The sequence below is a fragment of the Salarias fasciatus genome, chromosome 8, assembly GCF_902148845.1.
Source record: "Salarias fasciatus chromosome 8, fSalaFa1.1, whole genome shotgun sequence".
In the NCBI taxonomy this organism is placed as follows: domain Eukaryota; kingdom Metazoa; phylum Chordata; class Actinopteri; order Blenniiformes; family Blenniidae; genus Salarias; species Salarias fasciatus.
Genome location: NC_043752.1, coordinates 21,444,412 through 21,469,803, shown reverse-complemented (window position 1 = coordinate 21,469,803; position 25,392 = coordinate 21,444,412). Strand labels below are relative to the sequence as shown.

Sequence of the window (25,392 nt, the reverse complement as noted above, 5' to 3'; positions counted from 1 at the left end):
GATGTGGGAGTTGAGGGACCATCCTGCTGCTGACCTAGCCTCGTGAACCAGCCCCGCCCACTCCTCATCCACAATTGGATTTAGTAGCTGGGGTGGGTCTGGGGACAAGCCAGTAGAAAGAGAATGTGGCTTGGCCATGAAACGGCCGAGCCAATCAGCGTTGCCGCTTTATGTTTTCAATTTTTTTTTGGCGGCTAAACCGAAAGTGACGTCATCACCGAGCGTAGTGGAGATTACGGACTTTAACCATCATCTGAAAGCTGCAATAAGTAAAGTTATAGCCAAAATACCACGTATTACAACAATCAAGCCAGAGCAAGAGTCTGCGCCTGGTGAGTCTCTAACAGAAAAAGACATTTTCTCGTGTCTTTGCGTGTAGAGAAGCTAGAGCTAAAGAGCTAAAGCTAACTCTTAGAGAAGCGAATGCATTTTGATGACGTATTTGTTTTGAAGCGTGACTGGCTGAAGTGCGTTGTCAGTCAAAGGAGTAACCGACGCCCCCTGCACGGAGTTTCTATTGGCTTGTCCCCAGACCCACCCCAGCTCCGAAATCCAATTGTGGATGAGAAGTGGGCGGGGCTGGTTTACGAGGCTACTGCTGACCAGCCATGATCTGTTAAAAAGGATGACAATTTGAATATTACAGTGTCGGCTAAATGTCAAGCTCTATGTTCCACAGGAGGATTCAGAGTTTTAATGGGAAGAGAACAATCAGTAACATATCTCGATATGACTTTCTGGATCCTCTGTGAAGGCAGCAGACACAGTTTCATCCTCCTCATCCTGGATAAATAACATCTTTCAGTATATTTGCGTATATTTTTCCAAACTAACATTTGGCAAAAATATTGTGAGCATTTCCTGCTGACAGTTTCAGGCTGGTTGTAGCATGAAGGGGCTCCAGCAGCAGAGAGAACCTTCACAATCTGGGCCAAAAGAAGAAAAGGACATGAAAGACAAACTAAACATTTGGGTAACACTTTACTTTAAGCACCCGGTATAACACATTATAAGTTGTTATAAACACTCCTACATGATCACAATGCTTTATAACTCACTATACAGCACTATACAGCATAGGATTAGGGTTAGGGTTAGGGTTAGGTCCTGGCATTGTGATCATCTATGAATGTTTATAACTATAGCTACACGTGTTATAATGGCATTATAATGCTTTATGAATGCACTTATAATGTGTTATACAGGGGGGCTTCAAGTAAAGTGTTACCAATATTTGTATCAATAACATTTTTAAAATATTATACTCAAATAATAGATAATAATATTAGATTAAATAGGATTAATTATTTAACATAACATGATATAGATGTGTGACATAAAGCAACTGCACAGTCCATCAGCCACTTAGTATTTATGCTACTTTACAATGTTAAACATGCTTAAAATGATGAACCTCAGTGAGATTATGCCGAGGTCTTTTGAACAATGTTTTTATATTTCATCTTTAGCTGCTGCGCTTCTTCCCCACGGGATTACAACTAAATGAAATACCTTAACTGGTGACCATTCAAACAGTTTCCCTGTAGTAATATTTAATATTCAATAACATTCTAATATAAAGGACTACATTTAAACTTAGGCATTGACATGGGCAGCAATTTTCTGCCACGCCATCTCCCTCTCCTTCGCTGCTGCCGCTCTCCACTTCTCTGTTGCCATGGTGACTCGTCGAATCGGCGCTCCATTGATGCTGGCTTTTTATCGTTGTCGTGCACGTGCTAAACTCCAGTTGAAACTACTTGAAGCTGAGTAATCCAACTCAAATCAGCTGTTGTGTAACCAAAAACCCAGCGTTTTCCCTTCAGAGGAGATCAACACAGAGTTCAGGATTTCCCTCAGAGTTTGTTCAACCTGCTTGGTGAAACAGACCCCTGAGCTGCTGTCAACAGTCACAACTCCCCGTGTGGAAAGCATGGCGGCCGTCAGTACCTGACACCAGGAGCACCTTTTCATAAAATCCGAACTCCGACATCTAGTGGAAAAATGAGGCGTAGCAGCTGATTTTTAGAAGCGTTTCCGGGCAGTGAGCCCTCTGATCCATGTTTCTGCACCTGTGAGCAGAGCCAGATGGTTAAAGGAGTCCAACCCCGAGGCTGAGGAGCTGTTCCGCATGGTGGCCGAGGTCTTCATCTTCTGGGCCAAGTCTCACGTAAGGACCATCCAGCAGACTGAGTGGCCGAAGCTCAGTTCAGCAAACTTCACTCAAGCTGTTGTCTATTTCCAACATATACTGGTGCAATGCATGTTGGGATAATTCTCTGGTCCTGTGTGGGGTGACTCTGGACTAAACCGGTACAGACAGTGGGAGTGCGGACAGTTCAATGCAGATATGTGACACTGATGGTTCCACGGGTTACAAGCAGCTCATTTCCCATTTGTTGAAACATGAAACACTGAATGAAACATGTCTCTGAAAACCCAGAGTTGGTATAATAAAACCCTTACTGGAAACCAGCTCTAAAATCAGATGTACATCAAACATCCGGAGCCCAGAATAGTCCTCCTGTCGTGCATACTGAAAAGAACTTAAAACACAGTATATCACTTATGATTCACTGTGAAATTACACAAGTGGTGCTCTGATAGTATGTCTGGATAATGAGTCATAACAGGGTCTTTTCTTTTGTTGTGTAATAACATGGTGCAATGAGAATAAATGAAGGGCAGACGGTACTGGACCACCAGTCACTGAGTCATGTTGTCTGCAGAATTTCAAGAGAGAGGAACAAAACTTTGTGGTCCAGAATGAGATCAACAACATGTCCTTCCTCATCACAGACACCAAGTGTAAGATGTCCAAGGTAAGGACACAACAGAGGCCTATAAAAACGAGAGCAGTGAAAATCTGTGGCATCAACAGAATACAGTGAGTTCACCATCATCGGGCTTGTTTCCATCTGTTTTCCCTTGTTTGGTCTTGCTTCAGGGAATAGTTTCTGACCAGGAGAGGAAGAAGATGAAGAGGAAGGGTGATCGCTACTCCATGCAGACCAGCCTGATTGTTGCTACTCTGAAGCGGCTGCTTCCTGTGGGACTCAACATCTGTGCTCCAGGAGAACAGGAGCTCATTGCACTGGCTAAGAACCGCTTCAATCAGGTAGAACCTTCAACGTCCTGACCAACATTTGGTGTCCAACATTCAGTAAGCCCGGGGGGGTTGGCCGGGTGGTTTAATCTGACTGTAGTCTGACTCCCAGTGAAGAGCAGTTAATTAATGTGACGTTGTTCTCTCCACAGAAAGACACAGAGGATGAAGTTAGAGAAATTATCAAGAACAATCTGCATATACAAGGGAAGGTAAGCACTTTTTTTTGACTTGTTTCCATGAAACATTTTTATCCGCTTTTACTAATAAACATTCAGCTCACAAACAGATACAAGGAAAAAAGATACAACCCTGTAATTTTCAGAATATATGGCTATATGAAGATCAGTCTGACCAGAGCTGGAAAAAAAATCAAATATCTGTCTCCAGTAGACACTGAGGGAGCTGCACATTGTGGCAGGCACAGCTGCAGCTGCGACAGCCGTGAGCTTGTGGTCAGGATGGTGTGAGTGTTGGTGGACAGTTGGATGGCAGCTCCATTGAAGCACAGGCTGGACCAGGCTTACTCTCATATGTGTAAATCCAAAGAATTCCTTTTACTATGTTAGCAGCCCAATAATACCAAGGAAAATGGGGTACCCATAACCCACCAGCATCCTCACAAACATCTCGGTACGATTTTTTTTCTCATTATAGAATTAGAATTACAATTAAATGAAGGAAACAGTCTGTCCAACTGTTTAAATGTTTTCATGGGAATCATCTGAAAAACAAAAGAAATCTAGGTAGGACCTTCATTTTAACTATATTTTTCTAACCAAATGAGTAAATGGGAAAGGTGGACAATTTCCCCAAATCTTTTTTTTTTTCTATTAATGACTTAAAACCCTCCCTCTAGAACTGCCACCTTATCGTGGTGGGGAGTTTGAGAGCCCGCATGATCCCAGGAGCTATGTTGCCGGGGGGCTTTATGCCCCTTTGCAGGGTCTCCCACGGCAAACAGGTCCTGGGCGACGGGCCAGACTGAGAGCAGTTCAAAAGCCCTTATGAGAAGACAGACAACAAAGGTCGTGACGTCTCCCGGTATGGCGCAGCCGGGGCCCCACCCTGGAGCCAGGCCTGGGGTTGGGGCTCATAAGCGAGCGCCTGGTGGCCGGGCCTTTGCTCAAGGGGCCCGGCCGGGCTCAGCCCGAAGGGACGACGTGGGCCTGACCTCCGGTGGGCTCACCACCCACCGAGGGAACCGTAGGGGCCGGGTGCAGTGTGGATTGGGTGACAGCCGACAGCAGGGTGCCCGGCGACCTGATCCTCAGACACAGAGACTAGCTCTAGGGACATGGAATGTCACCTCGTTGGGGGGGAGGAGCCTGAGCTTGTGAGGGAGGTTGAGAGGTACCGGCTAGATATAGTCGGGCTCACCTCCACACAGCCGGGGCTCTGGAACCCTCCTCTGGAGAAGGGCTGCTCTGGCGTTGCCCGCGGTGAGAGGTGACGGGCTGGAGTGGGTTTGCTTATAGCCCCACAGCTCAGCGCCAGGTGTTGGAATTCACCCCAGTGAACGAGACTGTCACATCCCTGGTCCTCCGGGTCGAGGACAGGTGCTCACTGTTGTCTCGGCTTACGGACCAAACATCAGTGCAGAGTACCCGGCCTTCTTGGAGTCCCTGGGAGGGGTGCTGGACAGTGCTCCGACTGGGGACTCCATGGTTCCACTGGGGGACTTCAACGCCCACGTGGGCAGCGACAGTGAGACCTGGAAGGGGGTGATTGGATCACACGGCCTCCCTGATCTGAACCCCAGTGGTGTTTTGTTATTGGACTTCTGTGCTAGCTACAGTTTGTCCATAACGAACACCATGTTGGAGCACAGGGGTGTCCATAAGTGCACTTGGCACCAGGACACCCGAGGTCGGAGGTCGATGATCAACTTTGTTGTCGTGACATCTGACATCTGACCTCTGACCTCGTGTCTTGGACACTCGGGTGAAGAGAGGAGCAGAGCTGTGGACCGATCTCCACCTGGTGGTGAGTTGGATTCGCTGGCGGAGGAGGAACCCGGACAGACTTGGCAGACCCAAACGTGTTGTGAGGGTCTGCTGGGAACGTCTGGCGGAACCCTCTGTCAGCAGGGTTTTCCCACCTCCGGGAGAGCTTCTCTCATGTCCCGAGGGAGGCTGGGGACATTGAGTCCGAGTGGATCATGTTCTCTACCTCCATTGTGGAAGCAGCTGCTCGGGGCTGTGGTCCTACGGTCTCCGGTGCCTGTCGTGGCGGCAACCCCCGAACCCGGTGGTGGACACAGGAAGTAAGGGCTGCCGTCAAGCTGAAGAAGGAGTCCTATCGAGCCTTGCTGGCTCATGGGACTCCAGAAGCAGCCGATAGGTACCAGCAGGCCAAGCGAACTGCAGCCCGAGTGGTTGTGGAGGCAAAAACTGGGGTCTGGGAGGAGTTCAGGAGGCCATGGAGGAGGACTATCGGTCGGCCTCGAAGAAATTCTGGTAAACCGTCCGGCGCCTCAGGAGGGGAAAGCAGGTCTCCGCAAACACTGTTTACAGTGGAGGAGGAGCTGCTGACCTCAACTGGGGACATCAGAGGACGGTGGAAGGAATACTTCCAGGACCTCCTCAATCCCGTCGCCATGACTTCTGTGGAGGAAGCAGAGGCTGAGGTCTCAGAGGTAGACTGAGGTCTCAGAGGTGGACTGAGGTCTCAGAGGTGGACTCGTCCATCGCCCAAGCTGAAGTCACCGAGGTGGTCGGTAAGGTCCTCGGTCTCAAGGCTCTGGGGGTGGACAAGATTCGCCCTGAGTACCTTAAGTCTCTGGATGTGCAGGGACTGTCTTGGTTGACACGTCTCTGCAACATCGCGTGGTGGTCGGGGACAGTGCCTCTGGACTGGCAGACCGGGGTGGTGGTCCCCCTGTTTAAAAAGGGGGACCAGAGGGTGTGCTCCAACTATAGGGGGATCACACTCCTCAGCCTCCATGGGAAAGTCTATTCTAGGGTACTGGAGAGGAGGATCGACCGATAGCCGAACCTCGGATTCAGGAGGAACAATGCGGTTTTCGTCCTGGTCGTGGAACAGTGGATCAGCTCTAGACCCTCCATAGGGTGCTCAAGGGCTCGTAGGAGTTTGCCCAACCAGTCCACATGTGTTTTGTAGATTTGGAGAAGGCGTTCGACAGCGTCCCTCATAGTGTCTTGTGGGGAGTGCTCCGGGAATACGGAGTCCGGGGCCCCTTGTTCAGGGCCGTCCGGTCTCTGTATGACCGGAGTAGGAGTCTGGTCCGCATTGCTGGCAGTAAGTCAGACCTGTTCCCGGTGCATGTTGGACTCCGGCAGGGCTGCCCTTTGTCACCGGTTCTGTTTATAATTCTTATGGACAGAATTTCTAGGTGCAGCCAGGGGCTGGAGGGGGTCCGGTTCTGGGACCAGGGGCCGGAGGGGGTCCGGTTCGGGAACCACAGGATTTCATCTCTGCTTTTTGCAGATGATGTTGTCCTGTTGGCTCCATGAAACCTGGACCATCATGCACTGGGGTGGTTCGCAGTCGAGTGTGAAGCGAAAGGGATGAGGATCAGCACCTCCAAATCCGAGGCCATGGTCCTCGACCGGAGGAAGGTGGCTTGCCCCCTCCAGGTTGGTGGAGAGACTCTGGCCCAAGTGGAAGAGTTTAAGTATCTTGGGGTCTTGTTCACAGTGGGGGACGGATGGAGGAGAGATTGACAGGCGGATCGGTGCAGCGGCTGCAGTGATGCGGTCGTTGTATCGGTCCGTCGTGGTGAAGAAGGAGCTGAGCCGAAAGGCGAAGTTCTCGATTTACTGGTCAATCTACGTTCCCACCCTCCTCTATGGTCATGAGCTTTGGGTCATGACCGAAAGGACAAGATCCCAGATACAAGCGGCTGAAATGAGCTTCCTCTGCAAGGTGGCTGGACTCCCTTAGAGACAGGGGGAGGAGCTCAGCCACCAGGGAGGAGCTTGGAGTAGAGCCGCTACTCCTCCACATCGAGAGGGGCCAGCTGAGGAGGCTCAGCATCTGGTTAGGACGCCTCCTGGACGCCTCCCTAGGGAGGTGTTTCAGGCATGTCCCACTGGGAGGAGACCCCGGGGAAGACCCAGGACATGCTGGAGAGACTATGTCTCTCGGCTGGCCTGGGAACGCCTTGGGATCCTCCCAGAGGAGCTGGAGGAAGTGTCTGGGGACAGGAAGTCTGGGCATCCCTGCTGAGACTGCTGCCCCCGCAACCCGGCCCGGATAAGCGGTAGAAAATGGATGGATGAATGGATGGATGACTTTAACGGTGCATTGAGGAGTTTGCACGTTTTATGCAAAACAGCGCCCCCTGCAGGCCTCGGGCGTAATGCAGCTTATTGAAAAACTCGTGCCTGTGGCTTGTGTGCACAGAAGAGAGGAACTCCTTCCTCGCTCTTTTAGTAGTGCTCAAGTAAAATGTAAGTGTCTTCTCCCTGGTGGAGTCTGTGTGGAGCTGTGGCAGTGCTAGAAGCCAGTCTGTTCTGACTTTCTGGAAGATCCTGCTCAGTTGTTGCTCACTAAGCATCTGGGGGAGTAATGGCGGACAAAACGAAACCTAACTAAATCAGGCCAGCCCCAGCGCGCATTACATCATTCCTTTCAAATTCTCCCAAAAAAATGCTGGTGCCGGACCGGCACTGCAACTTTCAAGTGACAATTTAGCGCTGTTAGAGGTACTTGTAATGAATATGCCAGGGCACATTGTACACATCATTAAAAATGTGTAACATATTTATGGTGGAAAATAAGTATTTTTAAAGTTGAAAAACTCCTTAATGCACCTTTAAAGTTTTTTTTTTTGAGATTCTCTATCTTGTAACAGTTTTATAGTCACAGCCTGAAAGGCTTATAAAGGCGGTATTAGCTGCATGACCTTGTTTGAGTTACAGAAACTAGGGCCTGAGCCATGGTTTGTGGCAGTTTCTGTTGTTCAGAAATGCAGCATTAAAACTGGCTGAGTATCTGGTAAGTAGCTTATCAGCCAATTCCTTATTACATGAGATGGAGGAAGAGCCAAGATGCAAGGCATGGCCGGAGTCACGTGTAAAGTTCCTTTTATTGTCCATAAAAAAAAAGAAAAAGAAAAAAGTGGAAAAAATGAAACCCCTTCACCTTATGCAGCCTTGCCACTCCACAGTGACTTTACTTCCTGTGTTACTCTGGGTGCTGTGATCCTTCATCTATCTGGAAACCGTCCACTGGGAGGATGGCAGATGTTAGATTCAGTGGATGAGAGGCGAGATTCCCTGAGGGACTGAAGAATAACATTTAGCACAAAATAAATAGAAAGCTTATTATGGCATTATTATTTCACACATTATGAGAGTGCCATATTCATGCATGTACATATTAGGAGCCATACTGTCCTGAACACTAAAAAAGGACATGAAAAAATACAAGTTGGTGCCCAATTCAATTTTATTTATTTTTTCAGCTTTATGTATATCGCACCAAATAAAAGAGTCATTTTGAGGCTTTTTTACAGAGAAAACCCAACAGATCCACATGAGCAAGCATGAGCGACTGTGGAGAGGACTGAGCCAGCCTCCCTCACTGAACTTCAGAGCTGCTTCTACATGGCTGAGTTCTAGAGTACAGTAGAGTAGAGAGTTACTTTATTAATCACAACCTGGGAAATTATGGACTCTACTGTTAGAGAACGTAGAACCTGCAGCAGACCAGCACTCTGAGAACCAAGCGTTCTCCTGGGACAGTCTGGGACTAACAGCTGTTTAAGATCTGATGGTTCCTGGTTGTTCAGGGTCTATAGGTTAAGAGGAGGACTTTAAATTCTATTCTAGATTGAACAGGAAGCAGTGAAGAGCAGCTGATATTGTTCTGATGTGTTCTCCTGCTGGTTCTCCTCACAACTCTGCTGCAGCATTTTGAACCAGTTGTTGGTTCCTGATAACAGGAATTCCAGTCGTCTACTCTGGAGGAACTGATGATGGACTCATTTCTCAGCATCACTTTTAGCCATCTGTCAGTGAGCGCAGTCCTTCAGCAGTGGACTCACTGCTTCCTTATTACATCTCGTCTCCATTGTCCAGTTGGGGACATCTACTTCCAGTGTCCTGGGGCTCCAAGTTCTTGTTGATAAATTGCACTGCATTGTTCTTCAAACCGCCTCTCCTCCTCATTCGGACACCATGGGAAACTGTGGGGAACCACAGGGAACCAGACCCCAAACTTCCTGAAAGGGTCCGTCAATCATCCCTCACCAAACTGGCAATCAAGTAGCCATGCCCCCTCATTATGAAAAGTATTGGTCAATATAAAATCCAAAACTGACTTATTTTCAGATGGGCCACCTGAAATCTCTTCTGGACCATGAAATCTAATGAAAACAGCTCTGAACCGTAGAAACTCAGCCAATCTAGTTTCATTGATGCCTCGTTTTGAATTGAAGTCTGTGGAGCCCAAGTCTTTTTGTTCCAGCCCCTGGTGGACTCTGGGCATTTGCAAGTTTTTAACATTTGGGGTAGGCTTAATGTTTGGAGCCAGGTTTCTACGTCCATCTTTTAAACTGTCTATGTGCAATACAGATAAAGCTGCTTTGCCTGGATGGTCTCTGTACGTGGCGGTTTGAGCTCATATAGAAACACAGTGGTGTGTGTGTGTGTGTGTGTTTGGTGCAGCTGGAGGACCCGGCCATCCGATGGCAGATGGCTCTCTACAGAGATCTCCCCAATCATTACGAAGACACGTCGGACCCGGAGAAGACTGTGGAAAGAGTTCTGGACATCGCTCATGTCCTCTTCCACCTCGATCAGGTCTGCTCAGAAAGCCGTCCTGTTTAGAAGAGTCTTAACAGGCATCATTCAGGTTTTGGAAAGGAGAAAACTTCAGAGTCAGATCAGGTTTGCTTCATATTTCTGAGGACGAAACATGTAAAGGAACACTCAGGCTGGTAAAAACAGTAAAAATTGCTGTAAAAGTTCTTCTGTTTTCTCTAAGAACTGAGATAAACTCAGTTCAGTCCGGTTCTTTTTCTGGGCTGCTTCAGTCACGCCTTAAGAGAACTTCATCTCAAAGTCTGCTGAGGCCTGCTCTTCCAGCAGCTTCTATCACACACACACACACACACACACACACACACACACACACACACACACACACACACACAGACAGACAGCAGGGTTAGTTTTAACTGAACCAAACCTGTGAGTGTGAACACCCTGAGACCAGCTCATGGCATCGAACAGGTTTCTGGAGAGACAGAGCAGAAAGCACCGGCAGGATGTTCTCGCTGAGCCTCAGGTGTGTGCGGACTCACCTGTGGCCTGTGTCGGCAGGTGGAGCATCCTCAGCGCAGCAAGAAGGCTGTGTGGCACAAGCTGCTGTCCAAGCAGAGGAAGAGGGCCGTGGTGGCCTGCTTCAGGATGGCCCCCCTCTACAACCTGCCCAGGTCAGCTCCGCCCTGCACACACACACACACACACACACACACACACACACAGCAGCTCCACTGAAAATGAATATAAGGCGCAGAGCTTCAGCGGCGGTGGAGCTGCTGAAGCTTCTCACGTATCGATCATTCCGCCTCGGAGAGATGGTTAGCATGTGCTCAGACAGCGAGCGAACGGGACTTCCTGCTGGACCACCGACCGCATCCATCAGAGCCCCAGCCCCACCCCAGCTGGGGAGGTGGTGTTCTCCGTGTTCTCGTCCCTGGTGCTGTCTGGGTGGGAGTAGGACTGTCTCCGACCCACTCAAACACACAGACACACTGAATTGTAGTGCTGCTGTCAGTGTTTCTTCTTCATTTCAGTATTCGAAATGCGTTTCCTGTTTGTCTTGTTAGAAGCTCGTGGTGATTGGGTTTGACAGCTGTTGTTGAGGTTTCTGCCTTGAGTTGTACCTGTAATATGCTTGTGGACATTTATGTTAATGTTTTTGTTAAATGCAGCTAAGATCTTCCTGCTGCACAACAGAAAAAAATAAAGCTCAAATTCTGACATGTCTTTCCTCGCCTTGAATGTCCATATTCAGAGTAGGGCTGTCGCGGTAAACCGGTATTGACGATAATCGTGGTATTAAAAAAATTAAATTTAAATATAGTGTTCAAAATGTGCACATGATATCGTATACACTGTAAAAAACAGTACCCCCCATCTACTCAATAAAATTAAGGCAACACATTACAAGCAATATTATTAATTAAATTCTACTATGTTTGATATTGAGTCATAATTACCCATTTAAAATGAGTAAATTCTGATTCAAAACATAAGTGAATTAACTGATAACTAAACTAAAATATTAATTTGAATTGAAATAAACTGAAACTTAGAAATGATTTAGCAGTATTTATAAAATTAATTTAATTCTACACTTCAATGATATACAGTTTAGTAATAATCATCTAAATTAATCAATGAATTTATTGAATTATTCATTCATTATCTGCCGCTTCTTCCCTTTCGGGGTCGCGGGTGGCTGGAGCCGATCCCAGCTGCTGTGGGCGAAGGCGGGGTCACCCTGGACAGGTCGCCAGTCTGTCACATATATACAGACATACAACCATTCACTCACACATTCCTACCTAGGGGCAATTTAGGGTGACCAGTTAACCTGAAATGCATGTTTTTGGACTGTGGGAGGAAGCCGGAGTACTCAGAGAGAACCCACGCTCACACGGGGAGAACATGCAAACTCCACACAGAAAGGCCTGAGCCCCGGCCGGTATTTGAACCCAGGACCTTCTTGCTGTGAGGCACGAGCGCTAACCACTGCACCACCGTGGCCCTGTTAATTATGTCAATTAAATCTTATTTTTAATTAATCACAAATTCAACCATTAATGTAGAACTCTTGACTTGATTTTAAATGCCGCCAGCATCCTAAAATTGAAACAGTACAATGCTTGACCACAGTATAGTGCAAATGATACAACCCAACATTTGAATACCTAAGCTGACACATCCTTGGTTTTCTGTCCATTATTTTTTAAATGATGGGTAAAATAAATATACAGAAATCATCCAATGAAATGAAAGTGTAATAAAGTGCATGGAGACCATATCAATAATAAAAATCAAGAAAATAAAACACTCCACATTAATCAAAACGTATGAACACACTACTTTTTCTTCCACGCAGGTATCGTCAGTCAATGTAATCTGTAGATATTGACAAATGCAGCATGTAAAAAAAAAGCTGAAAAGGGGGGGGGGGGGGTCCCGAATCAAACTGTAGGGTAACACCATAACAATGTGTACTTCAGAGCAAAAGTCTGATTCCAAAGTGTGTTAAACGCTTTGAACCTGCTATACTTAAAGGTGCATTAAGGAGTTTTACAACCTTAAAAATACTTATTTTCCACCATAAATATGTTACACATTTTTAATGATGTGTACAATGTGCCCTGACATATTCATTACCAGAACCTCTAACAGCGCTAAATTGTCACTTGAAAGTCACAGTGCCGGTCCGGCTCCAGAATTTTTTGGGGGAGAATTTGAAAGGAATGACGTAATGCTCGCTCCGGCTGGTTAAGTTTCGATTTTGTCCGCCATTACTCCCCCAGATGCTTAGTGAGCAACAACTGAGCAGGATCTTCCAGAAAGTCAGAACAGACTGGCTTCTAGCACTGCAGCTCCACACAGACTCCACCAGGGAGAAGACACTTACATCTTACTTGAGCGCTACTAAACGAGCCCTATACTGTTAGCAGATGGGGCATGTGTATATCCGCTCCTAAAACGGCTTTAATCATCCAAAAACTCATTAGTTTCAACAATATTTCATCACGGTCCGCTCAGCCTCTCCTCCACCACAGCCCGGTGTCGCCAGATATGTCATATATGCAGATATATGTTCGATTTGAATGTACTACTTGGCGTTCACGCGTATCTAGACACCTACATCTACATAGCAGGAAACAGAAACATGCCTTCGAATCGGCAGTCGAAAACACACACACACAACAACACTGCAGCTTCCACAGCTCCTGCCTATGTCACACCACCGCCGAGACATATAGACATAGATATCTAGATGTAGGTGTCTAGATACGCGTGGACGCCAAGTAATACATTCAAATCGAACATATATCTGCATATATGACAATCTCGCGACACCGGGCTGTCGTGGAGGACAAAAAAAATAATAATAATAAAAACTTAAAAGAAAAGAAAGACAAGACAACCTGTACCTTCAGCTTCATCTCTCAACATTTCACTCGGTGAAAGTTATTTACACAATTTTAATGTATTAATAGCCTATTGAAGAAGCATAGGAAAGGTAACCGCAGAAAACTGTAACCGATCTGCAACCTACATATTATTTTGATACTTTTTACATGAGAAAATAATGTACATTTCTACAACTTAGTTAATTATTGTCATATTGCAGAGAAATATGGAAAAAGCTGGAGACTTACCATGCAAGCCTTCAAGTGTCTTGTAGGCGGGCAGCATTCAAAAGACAACTTCCTGCTTCAACAGGAAGTGGTTCTCAATTATAAACTGTTCAAAAACATTAAGTTGGATCCATTGATTTATCTCTGTGTTTGGAATCACATAAACAAAATGCTTGTTTTTTGTCTCACTAAAATAAGTAGATATTTCTCCTAACATTTTTATGTTTTTTTTAATCAAATGATTGCAACAAAAGCAAGAACATAATAATATTGAATATCATTTCCCTATTAAATTGATTGTAATTTACATGGCCATAGATTCATTTATTACAGTGTAGAGGATCTAGTGCCACTTGAAACGTGCTGAAGTGTATTTTCAAAATCTGCTCCTGTTCTTCCGCCCTGCTTCGTCTCCCTCCTGCAGGTTATTCTGCTTTTAAAGTCAAGACGATCCATCTTTCATAGCCGCTAACGTCACATCCTGATGAGGAAGTGATCTCTGCTCTGGACAGTTTCTGGTTCAGGTTGAATGTTTTGCCGTGCGGGGATCAATCACACGTCTCCTCTCCAAACAGACACCGGGCTGTAAACCTGTTCCTGCAGGGCTACGAGAAGTCCTGGATCGAGGCCGAGGAGCATTGCTTTGAAGATAAACTCATAGAGGACCTGGCTGTGAGTCCAGAACACACTTCCTGCTCATCAGCGGGTTAAATACTGAGGAGATGAACCACCCATGTGTTTGCTGTCTGTTTCAATCAGAAACCAGGTGAGCAGGAGCTTCCTGAGGAAGAGGAGGGGCTGAAGCACATCGACCCGCTGCACCAGCTCATCCAGCTCTTCAGCAGGACCGCCCTCACCGAGAAATGGTGCGTCCATCACATGAAGGGACTTCAGCCAAACACTCCAGCAGTCAGGGGCTTTCTGCCATACAGATCATAGTCTGGGGTCAAAAGTCATCAGTTTTCTTCTTAGGAAGGGGTTAAGTGTCCTGTGAATGCAGTGTGTATCAGTATGGCAGATGGTTCAGCGTGGATGATCATACTGATCATACTGCTCACTTCTTTCTTCCCTTGAAGAAAATCTTTTCCTGACCGGCTGAATCCACGGCCAGTCCAGCCTGAGTGAAATGTTGGCTTTCTTTAGAGTCCACCATTCCACTTCAAGCTCCTTTACCAGTGGTTTTGACTCAATGCCACCATAACTGCTGTGTGTGTGTGTGTGTGTGTGTGTGTGTGTGTGTGTGTGTGTGTGTGTGTGTGTGTGTGTGTGTGTGTGTGTGTGTGTGTGTGTGTGTGTGTGTGTTTCCCTCTGAAGCAAACTGGATGAAGACAACCTGTACATGGCCTACGCAGACATCATGGCTAAGGTAGCAAGACGTCCAGACTGTGATATTTAAAGAGACAGAGGACTGTGATGAGGACAGCTCATCTCAGTCGGTGTGTTTTTCCCCTCAGAGCTGCCATGATGGAGAGGATGAGGACGGTGAGGAAGTGAAGACTTTCGAGGTTGGTGATCGCCTGCTCTTGAAGTGCTTTAAGCGTCTATAAGTTAGTTTGTGCAGATGGTCAGCTGCGGTCAGACCGATGCCATGTTAAACCCTCAGGAGAAGGAGATGGAGAAGCAGAAGTTGCTGTACCAGCAGGCTCGTCTACACGACCGCGGAGCCGCTGAGATGGTCCTGCAGACCATCAGCGCCAGCAAAGGTGGAGGAGGAGGAGAGCAGGAGAGCAGAGAGGCTGTGAGGCGAGGCGGCGTCCAGGGCTGACGGCTGTCTTTATGTGGTCCTCAGGAGAGATGGGTCCAATGGTGGCGTCCACTCTGAAGCTGGGCATCGCTATTCTCAATGGAGGGAACTCAACTGTCCAGCAGGTAAACCTCAGTGCTTCTGGAAGCACACGGCTCAGGTTACACACAAGTCCAGTGTGGATTCAGTCTTCACTTGAAGCTGGTCTGAGGTCACATGTTGTCTGACACCGTGACTGAATGTGAACAAGGCCCATGTGGGAATGGAACGTGGAACAGCAGCTCTTCCACACAGGAAAGCTTACAGCTCATATATTATGCAGAATTCACTTTTTAATGCTCCTGTAAGAGTAATGTGGCCCCTATAGCCTGTGCATGAAGGCCTGTCCACTTCCTGACTGGCTTGTGTTTTTGTGAACATGGCATGCTCATGGCATGGCGTGGGGTTCGTTGGCGTTCGCCCAACCAGGCAACCAGTCCACGTGCGTTGATTGGATCTGGAGAAGGCGTTGCCTTGTGGGGAGGTGGTTAGGGAGTACGGAGTCGGGGCTCCCTGTTGGCTCCTCTGGATGTGGAGGACCTGCCTTCAGTTCTGCACCTCACCAGTTTCCTCCATCTACAAAATGTTTGTGCTAAAGAATCAGAGCTGACTTACTGACGCAGGGTTGTCCTCAGCAGTTTATGTGTTCATATGGTGTTTCACATGAAGCGGTGTCTGCATGTTTCAGGCCCCGTTTTGTCCACATCTGTGCCAGATGTGATGTGCAGGCCCAGTCACTTGATGCTGTCCTCACACTCAACTCAGAAATGTCACAACACGATATCCTTTTGACTTCACCTCATCTTCGAAGAGCTCTGGCTTGAAGGATTTCCTAATAAGGTTAATCTTTGTTCATATGGGCCTGAAGACTCCCCTGGATCCTGGATCCCTGTATTCCAGTTGTGTTTTTGGTGGATGATGGAAAGCTTTGTTTGTTTTACATTTATATTGAGTAACTTGCTGATGATAACAAGCTGCCCTTCAACCTTCTTTTTTTCACAGAATCTCTTCTTTAAGATAAAGGGGCTGATGTCAAACTACGTTCTGCATTTATTTTAACAACATGTCTTTTAAAGGTCACTGCTGATCCCCAGGAATGGACTTTCAGTAGCAATGCACTGCTCTTGTCTTTGTCCCACGTGTCTCTTCTCATTACCCGTCAGTCCCCCAAAAGCGTAGGAAGAGATGTTTTTCACTTCATAGAAATTGAAGCTTGTTTAAAACCCGGTGTTGATTAAAAAGACCGACTTCTTACCGCGGTGCATGTGGTGTGAGATGATCGCAGTCGCTGATGGATTTAGTTTGATGTCACTGGTCCATCCATGACTGAGGCAGACATGATGGTGTCCATGCGTCTTTGTGCCCTCTGACAGAAAATGTTGGACTACCTGAAGGACAAGAAGGACGTGGGCTTCTTCCAGAGTCTGGCCGGCCTCATGCAGTCCTGCAGGTAGCTGCTCCTGGACTTCATTCATTCATCTGTCTTCATGTGATGATTATATCATAACATTAATGATTATTCACTGTATTAAAGCTGAACACAGCAGAACTTTACTCAGCTGTTTTTACCAAACGTCCTTCTTTCTTTACACCTCAGATTCTCTCTGTTTCACTCTAATTTAAATCTCAACTGACCTCGCTGACCTGTACTGAGGACTGAGGACTGAAGCTGCTGTGTCTCAGTGTCCTGACCTGTGCTGCTGTGTTTCAGTGTTCTGGACCTGAACGCCTTCGAGAGGCAGAACAAAGCCGAGGGTCTGGGCATGGTGACAGAGGAGGGATCAGGTGAGATTCATCCTGATGTCTTGATAAAAACAGGTTGTAAGCAGCCTGTTGAAGACGACTGTGCGAGTGCATGAGGATGTTGCTCCTCTCCAGATGAAGGTGAATATCTGAAGCCATTTTTAAGACCCGACTTGTTCAGATCCCCTGCAGCAGCAGGATTAGTTCACTCTGTGACTGTCCTGATCCACAAACAGGACTCTCTGTTCTCATCCCATCTATTCTGCCATCATTTGTGGAGCATTTTGTTGAGTGTGGGCCAGGTTGAGTGTGACTGTGATTTTACATATGATACTTTACAGTGGAGTACATCCCACTATATTGGTTATTAATTCCAATTTCAAAAGTAACGCATCAATATTTAAATACTCATTCTTTGTTTGTTTCTTGTTTTTTTTTTTTTTTTTTTGTTCAATAGATATCTTTTTTGAATGACCTGTATTTTTGTCAGTGGGCAGAGCGGAGGTCAGGGGATGGACGACAAGTCTTAGTTATGACAATAAACAAGGAAAGGAGGAAACAAAAACAACAGTCTACACACCAACAAATGTACTACAAAACACAGGCACCTGTACACACCAAAAGAAACCAGACCTGTACGAGCAGGTCAGGTTTCTGTCCCGTTTGACCGGATCTGGTCTCGAGTTCAAATCCTGCCAAATCCTCACAAACACACAAAACATGTTTCCTCACACCCAGTGATTCACAAAGCAGCTCAGTGTGGTGTGCAATCACAAAACAGCATTTCAACTAATGCATTTCGATTCGCTAATAGGAAGCAGACCCATAAAATCAATACACCATATATCAGAAAAAAAAGTTTTGCACAGACAGCGAAACATTTCTGCAATTACGAAAAAATATCCTTCAAGTGCAAACTGAAATTGTTCAAGTAAAAAAAAAAAAAAAAAATTCAAGTCCACAAACAATCCTACAGCTACGTGACCTTTGTCACCTGACCTCTGACACTCTCACCCCTTTCCCACTGAAACCAGCGGGTCGACCCGCTACAGTCAGAACTGCCTCCTGTCCCCCCGCCTGCAGACCCGGGATCACCGCCTGCAGGCGAGTTGCGGGGCTGCGTTTTCCCGCGCTGATGGTGTCCCACGTTGATGACATCATCAGCGTGACGGAGCACAGCGAGGTAAACAATGGAGAGGAGTCGACGAGCCTCCTCCCCACAGATCCAGAGCAGCTCTCTGGTCTCGCCGTCTGGCCAGCGCTGCGTCATTTTGACGGACGTCTCACGCTGCGTCCAGAAACAACTAGCGTGCTAACGTAGCCACGCTACGGCGACGTCATCACGCAAATCACCACATCGACCCGGGTCTGGCTTTCACACTGAAGCGGATCCGAGGCGAGCCGTTACAACCTGGGTCGCTTGCAGGGTCAGTCGACCCGGGTCGGGATGCCATGAGGCGCCGGGTGTCAGCGGGTTTGAACGGGTTCTGTGGCCAGTGGGAAGGCCAAAGGCCGAGTATTCCCCCCTGGAGATTCGCAAATAAATGCAATGACAGCCACACACACACCAGTGAACGTCACAAATGTCATGTAATTTGAACACACAGCAGCAGGTGGCGCTGTTTACTTCATTTGAGGCCGTTGGCTGCTGATTTTGTTAAATTTCATCCCCCACACTGATGTTTGTTTTTCTCAGCAGGCATCTGTGATTCTGCTGCTGGAAGCCTTGAATAAAGATTTTTGAGGATGAAAACCGCCCTGGCGGCCTGGAATTCAGTCAACAGCGCCCCCTGCTGGTGCAAAGTTTGCTTTCCAGGACATTTCTGCGAAAGCTCACTGGCGTGAATGTGCATCTCATTGTATTTGTGTGGGAGTCCGCTAGGCGGAATGTTAGTGTCAAGTAGTTTCATTTTGTACTCGAACAATATTTTTTTTGTAATTTAAGAAATGTTTCTTTGTGTGTGTAAAACAAGCTTTTTTTCATGATGTGTTTATTGTAGAGATTTGTCCATATTTTCAAATGAGAACGTATTAGTCTGTTTGTGAATAGTTGAATGTGAGTAAAACACTTAAACTCCAGGTCATGGAAATGTAACTCACAGTCTGTAGAGTCAAATGTAAATGAAAACTTCAAGGAATAATTGATTCAAAATATCAAATGTTAAAACTGAATGGTGGAATTACATTTAAAATCTGCCTCATAAAATGTGAGACAGGCTCAGAAAGGATTCACCAGGTGAAAGTGCAGCAGCAGGAGAGGTAATGGAAGCAGATCGCATCCAGACAGGGACGGGTGAACGTTAAAGCACTCGTCTTTCACTGGGAGTCTAAAATTAAAATATCCACAGTTTGATGTCTCCTGGTCCACTACATGCTCAGTTTTCAGTGTGTAGCAGATCACAGTTTGTGTTTTCCCTCATTCTTGTCTTCTCACCGCCAATCTGAGTCATTAATCAGCTTTTAGAAGAGCTTAAGGAGCCAGCAGGTCGACCACAGACACGCCCTCCATCAGCCTAAGACCTTCCTGGTTTTACTTTTCTGTCCACACATTTTCTTCCACGTTGACCAAACTACACTGGGACTTATCAAGGCTCTTCTCCCTATATGTGATCTTTTTGTTTGTTTGTTTGTTTGTTTGTTTCTTACTTCCTTTCTTTCTCTCTTTCTTTCTTCCCTGTTTTCCTTTCCTCATCTTGGTTTACTGCCCTTTCCCCTGCTCAGTCATCACTCATGAGCGTGGTAATTATGCCTTCTGCCATTCTTGCTGTGTGTTGGTGGGTCTGCTCTCTCCCTCTCTGGTCGGCGGTTGTGTCAGTTCTGTCCAGGTCCTGAGTGTAGACCTGCTCTGACCCCCTGGACCCCCTCCCGGGTAGCTCAGTCTCTGGGTGGTTCTGGAGTCTCATAATGCTTCAAGTCTCATCAGAGTTTGGATTTGAAATGTTCTGTCATCCTTCTCCACACGAAGCAAACCAATGATTGTGTGACGAGCTGTTTTGGAATCCGCCAAAAGCTCAGGCGTGTCCAAGCGAGGCCCTCCTGCCACAGCCTGACATGTAAAATAGCACATGTATGCCTCCCCCTCAGGATTTGTACAGTATCTGGCACATTCTGAATATTACTAATCCAAGTATTTCCCTTTCTCCGCCCTCATCTGCCGCCCAGCCTCTCAGTCTTACAGTCAACCTCCAGTCAGCTGATTGTTCTGTCTCAGTTCTGAAGATGGTTCTTGTGCTGGTTGTTTTCTGTCGTGAAGTGCAGTCTCACCCTGCGACCTCCATGCCCTCCTCCTCTACCTCCTGTCTTCTTCTCACCCATTCTCTCAGGGCTGCAATGATTTCAGTCAGCAGATGATTAATCAGACCAACCTTCCAGCTGCTCATCGCTTTGAACCACAGGAGGACAGAATGTGTCCACGCAGCATTTTGCTGGTCTTCAACCCAAAAATAAAAGAAACATCAATGGCAAACCTAAAACAAAGCAGCACACCTGCTCATGAAGTGACCGAGCTGCACTGCCGATGCAGCAAGAAGCCTCCATCAAACCCGAGCCTATGAAGTGCTTCAGTGCTCTTAAATGTCCACTGTTACCCTTTAAAGCAGGGGTCTCAAACCTCTGGCCCGTGGGCCACCAATGAACCACCATCTCCTGTGAAATGTTTATTGGAACTTAGTTACTTTTTTTGTCCCCACAGTTACAAAAAAACATTTTATGCACAAATAAAAAACTGATTAAACTCAACAAGAGGCGGAAAATGAAGAAAAGTAGTGGTTGAAGAAGTGCTTTTGATGTTTCAATAGAAACATTCAGACTAGCCGTGTACAGCTAATGAATGTACCGATTTATTCTGGGAATGAGCACATCACCTGGATTTCATTACAGACCAGCTGCAGTTTGAGAGGAAGGGTAGCATCAAATCAAATCAGTGAAATGAAAGAGCAGGCTGTTTCAGGTAAACTTGAGACTTCGGTATTGTTTGAATGAACGGTGTTAGTGGTCAGATGAGGAGGAGGTTTTCAGTTGCAGCCCTGCTCATCATTGCTCACCTCTGTTTTCCATGAGGATTTGGAGGAGCTGTTCCTCTGAGTGCAGGCTGACCTTTGACCTCTGACTGGCTCCTCCTCGCTCTCTCTGGCCGAGCTTTGTTCTGTAGTCACTGTATCTGTCGTCTGTTCGTGACTCTAATAACCCCTCCATTCCATCTGGTTTCATTGTTTGATATTTTCAGTATCGTCTTTGGGCTCATTGTTTCGTTGTAGCTCTAGTTCATCCATTTTTATATGTAGAGCTTCTGTTTTTAAAGGATAAAGGGTTTGTTCCACTATTTTTTAACTCCTTAGTCTCAACCTTTCAGACATCTTAACCTGATTTAGATGATGGGAAGAATACGGTCACATATTGTCAAAGTGTATTCCCCCATCTAGTTTATCACTTTGTTTGGAATAAAACTGAAAGTGCATCCATGCTGTCAGAGGGTTTGCTTTTATCCTGTTAACAAGGAAAATCATGAAATAACATAAATGTCCATTCCAAGACAGATTACAGACATTTCCAGTGAAACTATTGTGAAAACCTCTGGTTAACCATCAAGTCTTTGACCAACAGTAGGACATAGTTTCATACATGCTCTCACATGTGTTAACAGATCCATCTAGAAATGATAACACTGAGTCATTACGTCCATCCTGAAGCTTGCAGTTACATTCAGTGTATAATAAAACTCTTGGCAGCAGACTGAAGCTTGTTATAGCTTCTTCTTGTGCGATTTTTCTGGACAGGGTTCTGAGGGGCGCCAAGGCCAGGGGAGCATCATGTAGGGGATGTAGGTCTCTGCTTCCTGCAGATGATGGCATTTTCCTGGCAGTGTTCAGAGTCCTGGGTTCTCTCAGAGAACAGGATGGTGTGCCCTCCCCAGGTGGAGGAGCTCAGCCAACCAGGAGAGACCCAAAGTCCAGCCTGTCCTTCTCTGCATTGACAAGAGTCAGCTGAGGCCACCATCAGTGCAGCATCTCCTCAGAAGAGCAGGAGGAAGCTGCAGGGGGCCGATGCTTGGGCTTCTTCTCCCTCCATACCGCCATCATGACCCCATGTAGACCTAGCAGTGAAGAGGATGATGGAAGGAGGCATGGATGGATGATGGATGGATGATGGAGGGATGGATGGATGATGGGGGGATGGATTATGGTTATGGGTTACTCAATAACTGTTTCGCGTTCTCTTAATTCTTCACTCTGCAACAAAGGAAGAACAGTTGTGGTGTTTATAGACTGTTTAGCCAGTCTGACCCTCTCTACATAAAATTGAACAATAAAAAGAAAGTGTTCTTTTGAGTATCATGAGAGCATCTCAGAGACGTCCGGCAGTTCATCATTTCCCTGCATAACATTCCTATTGCGTGTTCCATAACACATAATAGGCAGCTGGACAAACCACTGCACCAAAGCCACACTGAACCACTGAACAGGCGGCCTTTTAGAGGGATTGTAGCAGAAGTCAGCAGGCCTCACTCTATTGGGAATTAAATGATGGACGACTACCTTCACACAGTGTGTCATGTTGTGTGTAGGGGAGCGCTCTACAAACATTTCAGGAGTTCAAACATACGATCGCCTCAGCTGGCACTGTCCAGACATGTGAGACATGTTCAGTTATGTATTTCTGTATAAAAGAGAAAGTTCTCCATCAACTGAAATGAACATGAATAAAACAAGATGTTGCACTTTCAGCCTTGTTCCAGACCGACAGGTTTCTCTCCCTCAACCCAGTTCCGCTTGTTGTTGTACTGTACGACTGTATTCTGTTCACATCGGTGTTCTGGCATTCAGTTTCTGTGTAGTGTCCATCTGCATTTCACACCCCACAGTTCAAAGCAGCACTGCAACAGTGTGTGTGTGTGTGTGTGTGTGTGTGTGTGTGTGTGTGTGTGTGTGTGTGTGTGTGTGTGAAAGAGAGAGAGAGAGATACTTAGTGCTCCAAAACTCCAACTCCTGAAAAGTTGTCTGTCTGTGTGAAATGTAAAAGACGATTATTCGCTGATCAAAACGTCGAATTGTAAAGTGAAGACATGAAATCAAAAGTTAAAGCTCAGAATTGTTCCTTTTCTCTTAAAAGATTCAGAATAATGTGTCTGGACTTGATCTTCAGGCAGCAGTGTATTGAACAGCTGTGGAAATCACTGCATGGGCTAAAAGACACTGAGAGCCACTGTCTGAGAACACAGCTCATCCCTGCATGAAAACCATGAAGACGAGTTAGAGTTTTGTTTACCTGCCCTGAGGTGAGGCTCTGAGGTCTTTTATGAGGTTGTTTTTTTTTTTTTAATTAATGTGAGCCTTCCAGCTGTATGTTAGGAAATGCAGCGTCTGTTCCAACAGAGAAGCGAGTGTTGTTCCCCTGCCTGCAGCCTCCTGCCACCAACTCACCATGAGCAGGAAACGACCAAACAGAAGGTTCACAGACTTTTGGACGGTCAAAATCATTTAGGCAAGACATGAAAGCACATGGAATAAAACGACACATTTTTTACATTTGTATACATCTATACACTGCTGTTTCTAAAACATTTGCTTCAGACGATTTGCACACATTTTGTTGACAGTGAACGCAGCATGCTAACTTTCTGGAGTTGGCTTTCAAAGACTGAAAGAAAACTGTGTTCACGTGAACGCCTCCATCTCTGGAATAGCTCTTCACTCTCCGTCTTCCTGTGTGTCCCTCTCTCTCCCCTGTGCTGTCTGCCTTCTGTCTTCTCTGCTCTGACTCTCTTTACATGGATGTGTGTGTGTGCATTCATATGTGTTTGCACACACCCGTGTTGTCATGTGTGTGTCTGTGCATACCTCTCTACATGCTTGTGCAAATTTATGTCTGCATGTGTGTGTGCATGCGTGTGTGTGTGTGTGTGTGTGTGTGTGTGTGTGTGTGTGTGTGTGTGTGTGTGTGTGTGTGTGTGTGTGTGTGTTTGTGTGCGTGTTTGCGTGTGTGTTTCTTCTCTCTGGCCAGGTGAGAAGGTCATGCAGGATGATGAGTTCACCTGTGACCTTTTCCGCTTCCTGCAGCTGCTCTGTGAAGGACACAACTCCGGTGAGTGCTGGTTCTCGGCCGTCCCTCCTCGGGTTCCTCACACAGCGGGAATCTCCTGACTGAACGTGTTCCTGTGATCGGTCTGGGAACAGGAGGACACAGTTCCTCAGCACACATTCTGATCAGTTTAAAGGTTCTTTCCACAGTTGAACGTGACATGTCAAACAGGACACAAGTCTTTATGCTCACAGTCTTTGAAGCCATATAGACTTAATTAAGACTGACTGAAAATACTAGTGAAGACGACCAAACTCCTGCTTCCTCATAATCAGTGAATCCAACATGAAGCTGCTCTCCAACCAATTGAGACTGACTTGTTTGTTGTGGGCCAGTCCTGACATGTTTCTGCAGTCATCTCACATGAAGCCCTCGCTGGTTTGTCATAGTTTAGAGAGTCTAAGTCACGCTCCTTCAGTACTTGCCAAAGACCTGTATAGGGTAATTCTAATGCTGAGCAACAGCTTCGGGCGCCATCTTGGAGGACATACGCGGAGTTTTTAACACGTCGAGACGACGGCGGATTGCTGTGAACTTTTGAGCTCCTCACTCAACAAGGGGATTAACTACTTTGATCCATACTTGATCAGAAGCACAGAATTTACCCGGAACAAGGAGAAATGGCCCGACATCAGCTGCTTCGACGTCGTTAATTACTTGGTGTACTCGCCAAACCCTCTGTACACCGCTGAGGACATGAAGGCCTACAAGGGCCTGGATGCTCACAATCCGTTTGCGCCTGGCTGGGTCAGACACGGAGAAGTCGCAGAAATCAAGGAGGTTTATGTGATAAGAGGAAATGTAAGTGTTGACTCTTGTGGTGTGGGTGTGTGCGCGGGGTGTCGGTAAGGTTAGACAGGAAAAGAGTGCAGCAGGAAGGGTGGACACTGGACGTCCCAGATTTACCACAGCGGTGTGAGCAGCCTCGTGAGTTAAGCAAGGCCGGCTGAATGAATGCTGGTGAGTGTTTTGTGGAGCTGCTGCAGTGTCGGCTAACTAGCTAGTTGTGAATGTTGCAAACTTGAATGTTGAGTGTGAAGACAGGCTCAGCTCAGTCCTCACATCATCTCCTGAGCCATTTGCTGTCATAGCCTCACGTTAGACCAGACACCACCAGTTTATGCCGTCTTACACCCCAGCGCAGTGTAGGCCCCTGTGATATGATTTCTCGACGGTAGTCTAATATAAGCTCGGTTGCTACCACAGTGCAGAGCACAGGGTTCCCACAAAAAGTCACTGACATTCCACCCAAATGCTGCATAAAATCATGAAGTAATAACTCTGATCTTACCCGATGCAAAGTGGAGATCAGACTCTCATGTG

General features: G+C 46.6%; 1 protein-coding gene across 1 annotated transcript in view; it reads left to right on the top strand.

The window, feature by feature from the left end:
* LOC115392908 (ryanodine receptor 2-like) overlaps positions 1–25,392 on the top strand; it is a 274,406-nt gene that overhangs the window by 216,490 nt on the left and 32,524 nt on the right. The window contains 15 exon segments of the mRNA XM_030097575.1: positions 2,083–2,170; positions 2,730–2,822; positions 2,948–3,118; positions 3,259–3,318; positions 9,742–9,876; positions 10,399–10,511; positions 14,042–14,138; positions 14,226–14,332; positions 14,781–14,832; positions 14,921–14,971; positions 15,070–15,169; positions 15,256–15,335; positions 16,623–16,699; positions 16,961–17,034; positions 23,992–24,072. Coding sequence (XP_029953435.1) covers positions 2,083–2,170; positions 2,730–2,822; positions 2,948–3,118; positions 3,259–3,318; positions 9,742–9,876; positions 10,399–10,511; positions 14,042–14,138; positions 14,226–14,332; positions 14,781–14,832; positions 14,921–14,971; positions 15,070–15,169; positions 15,256–15,335; positions 16,623–16,699; positions 16,961–17,034; positions 23,992–24,072 — 1,379 coding nt within the window.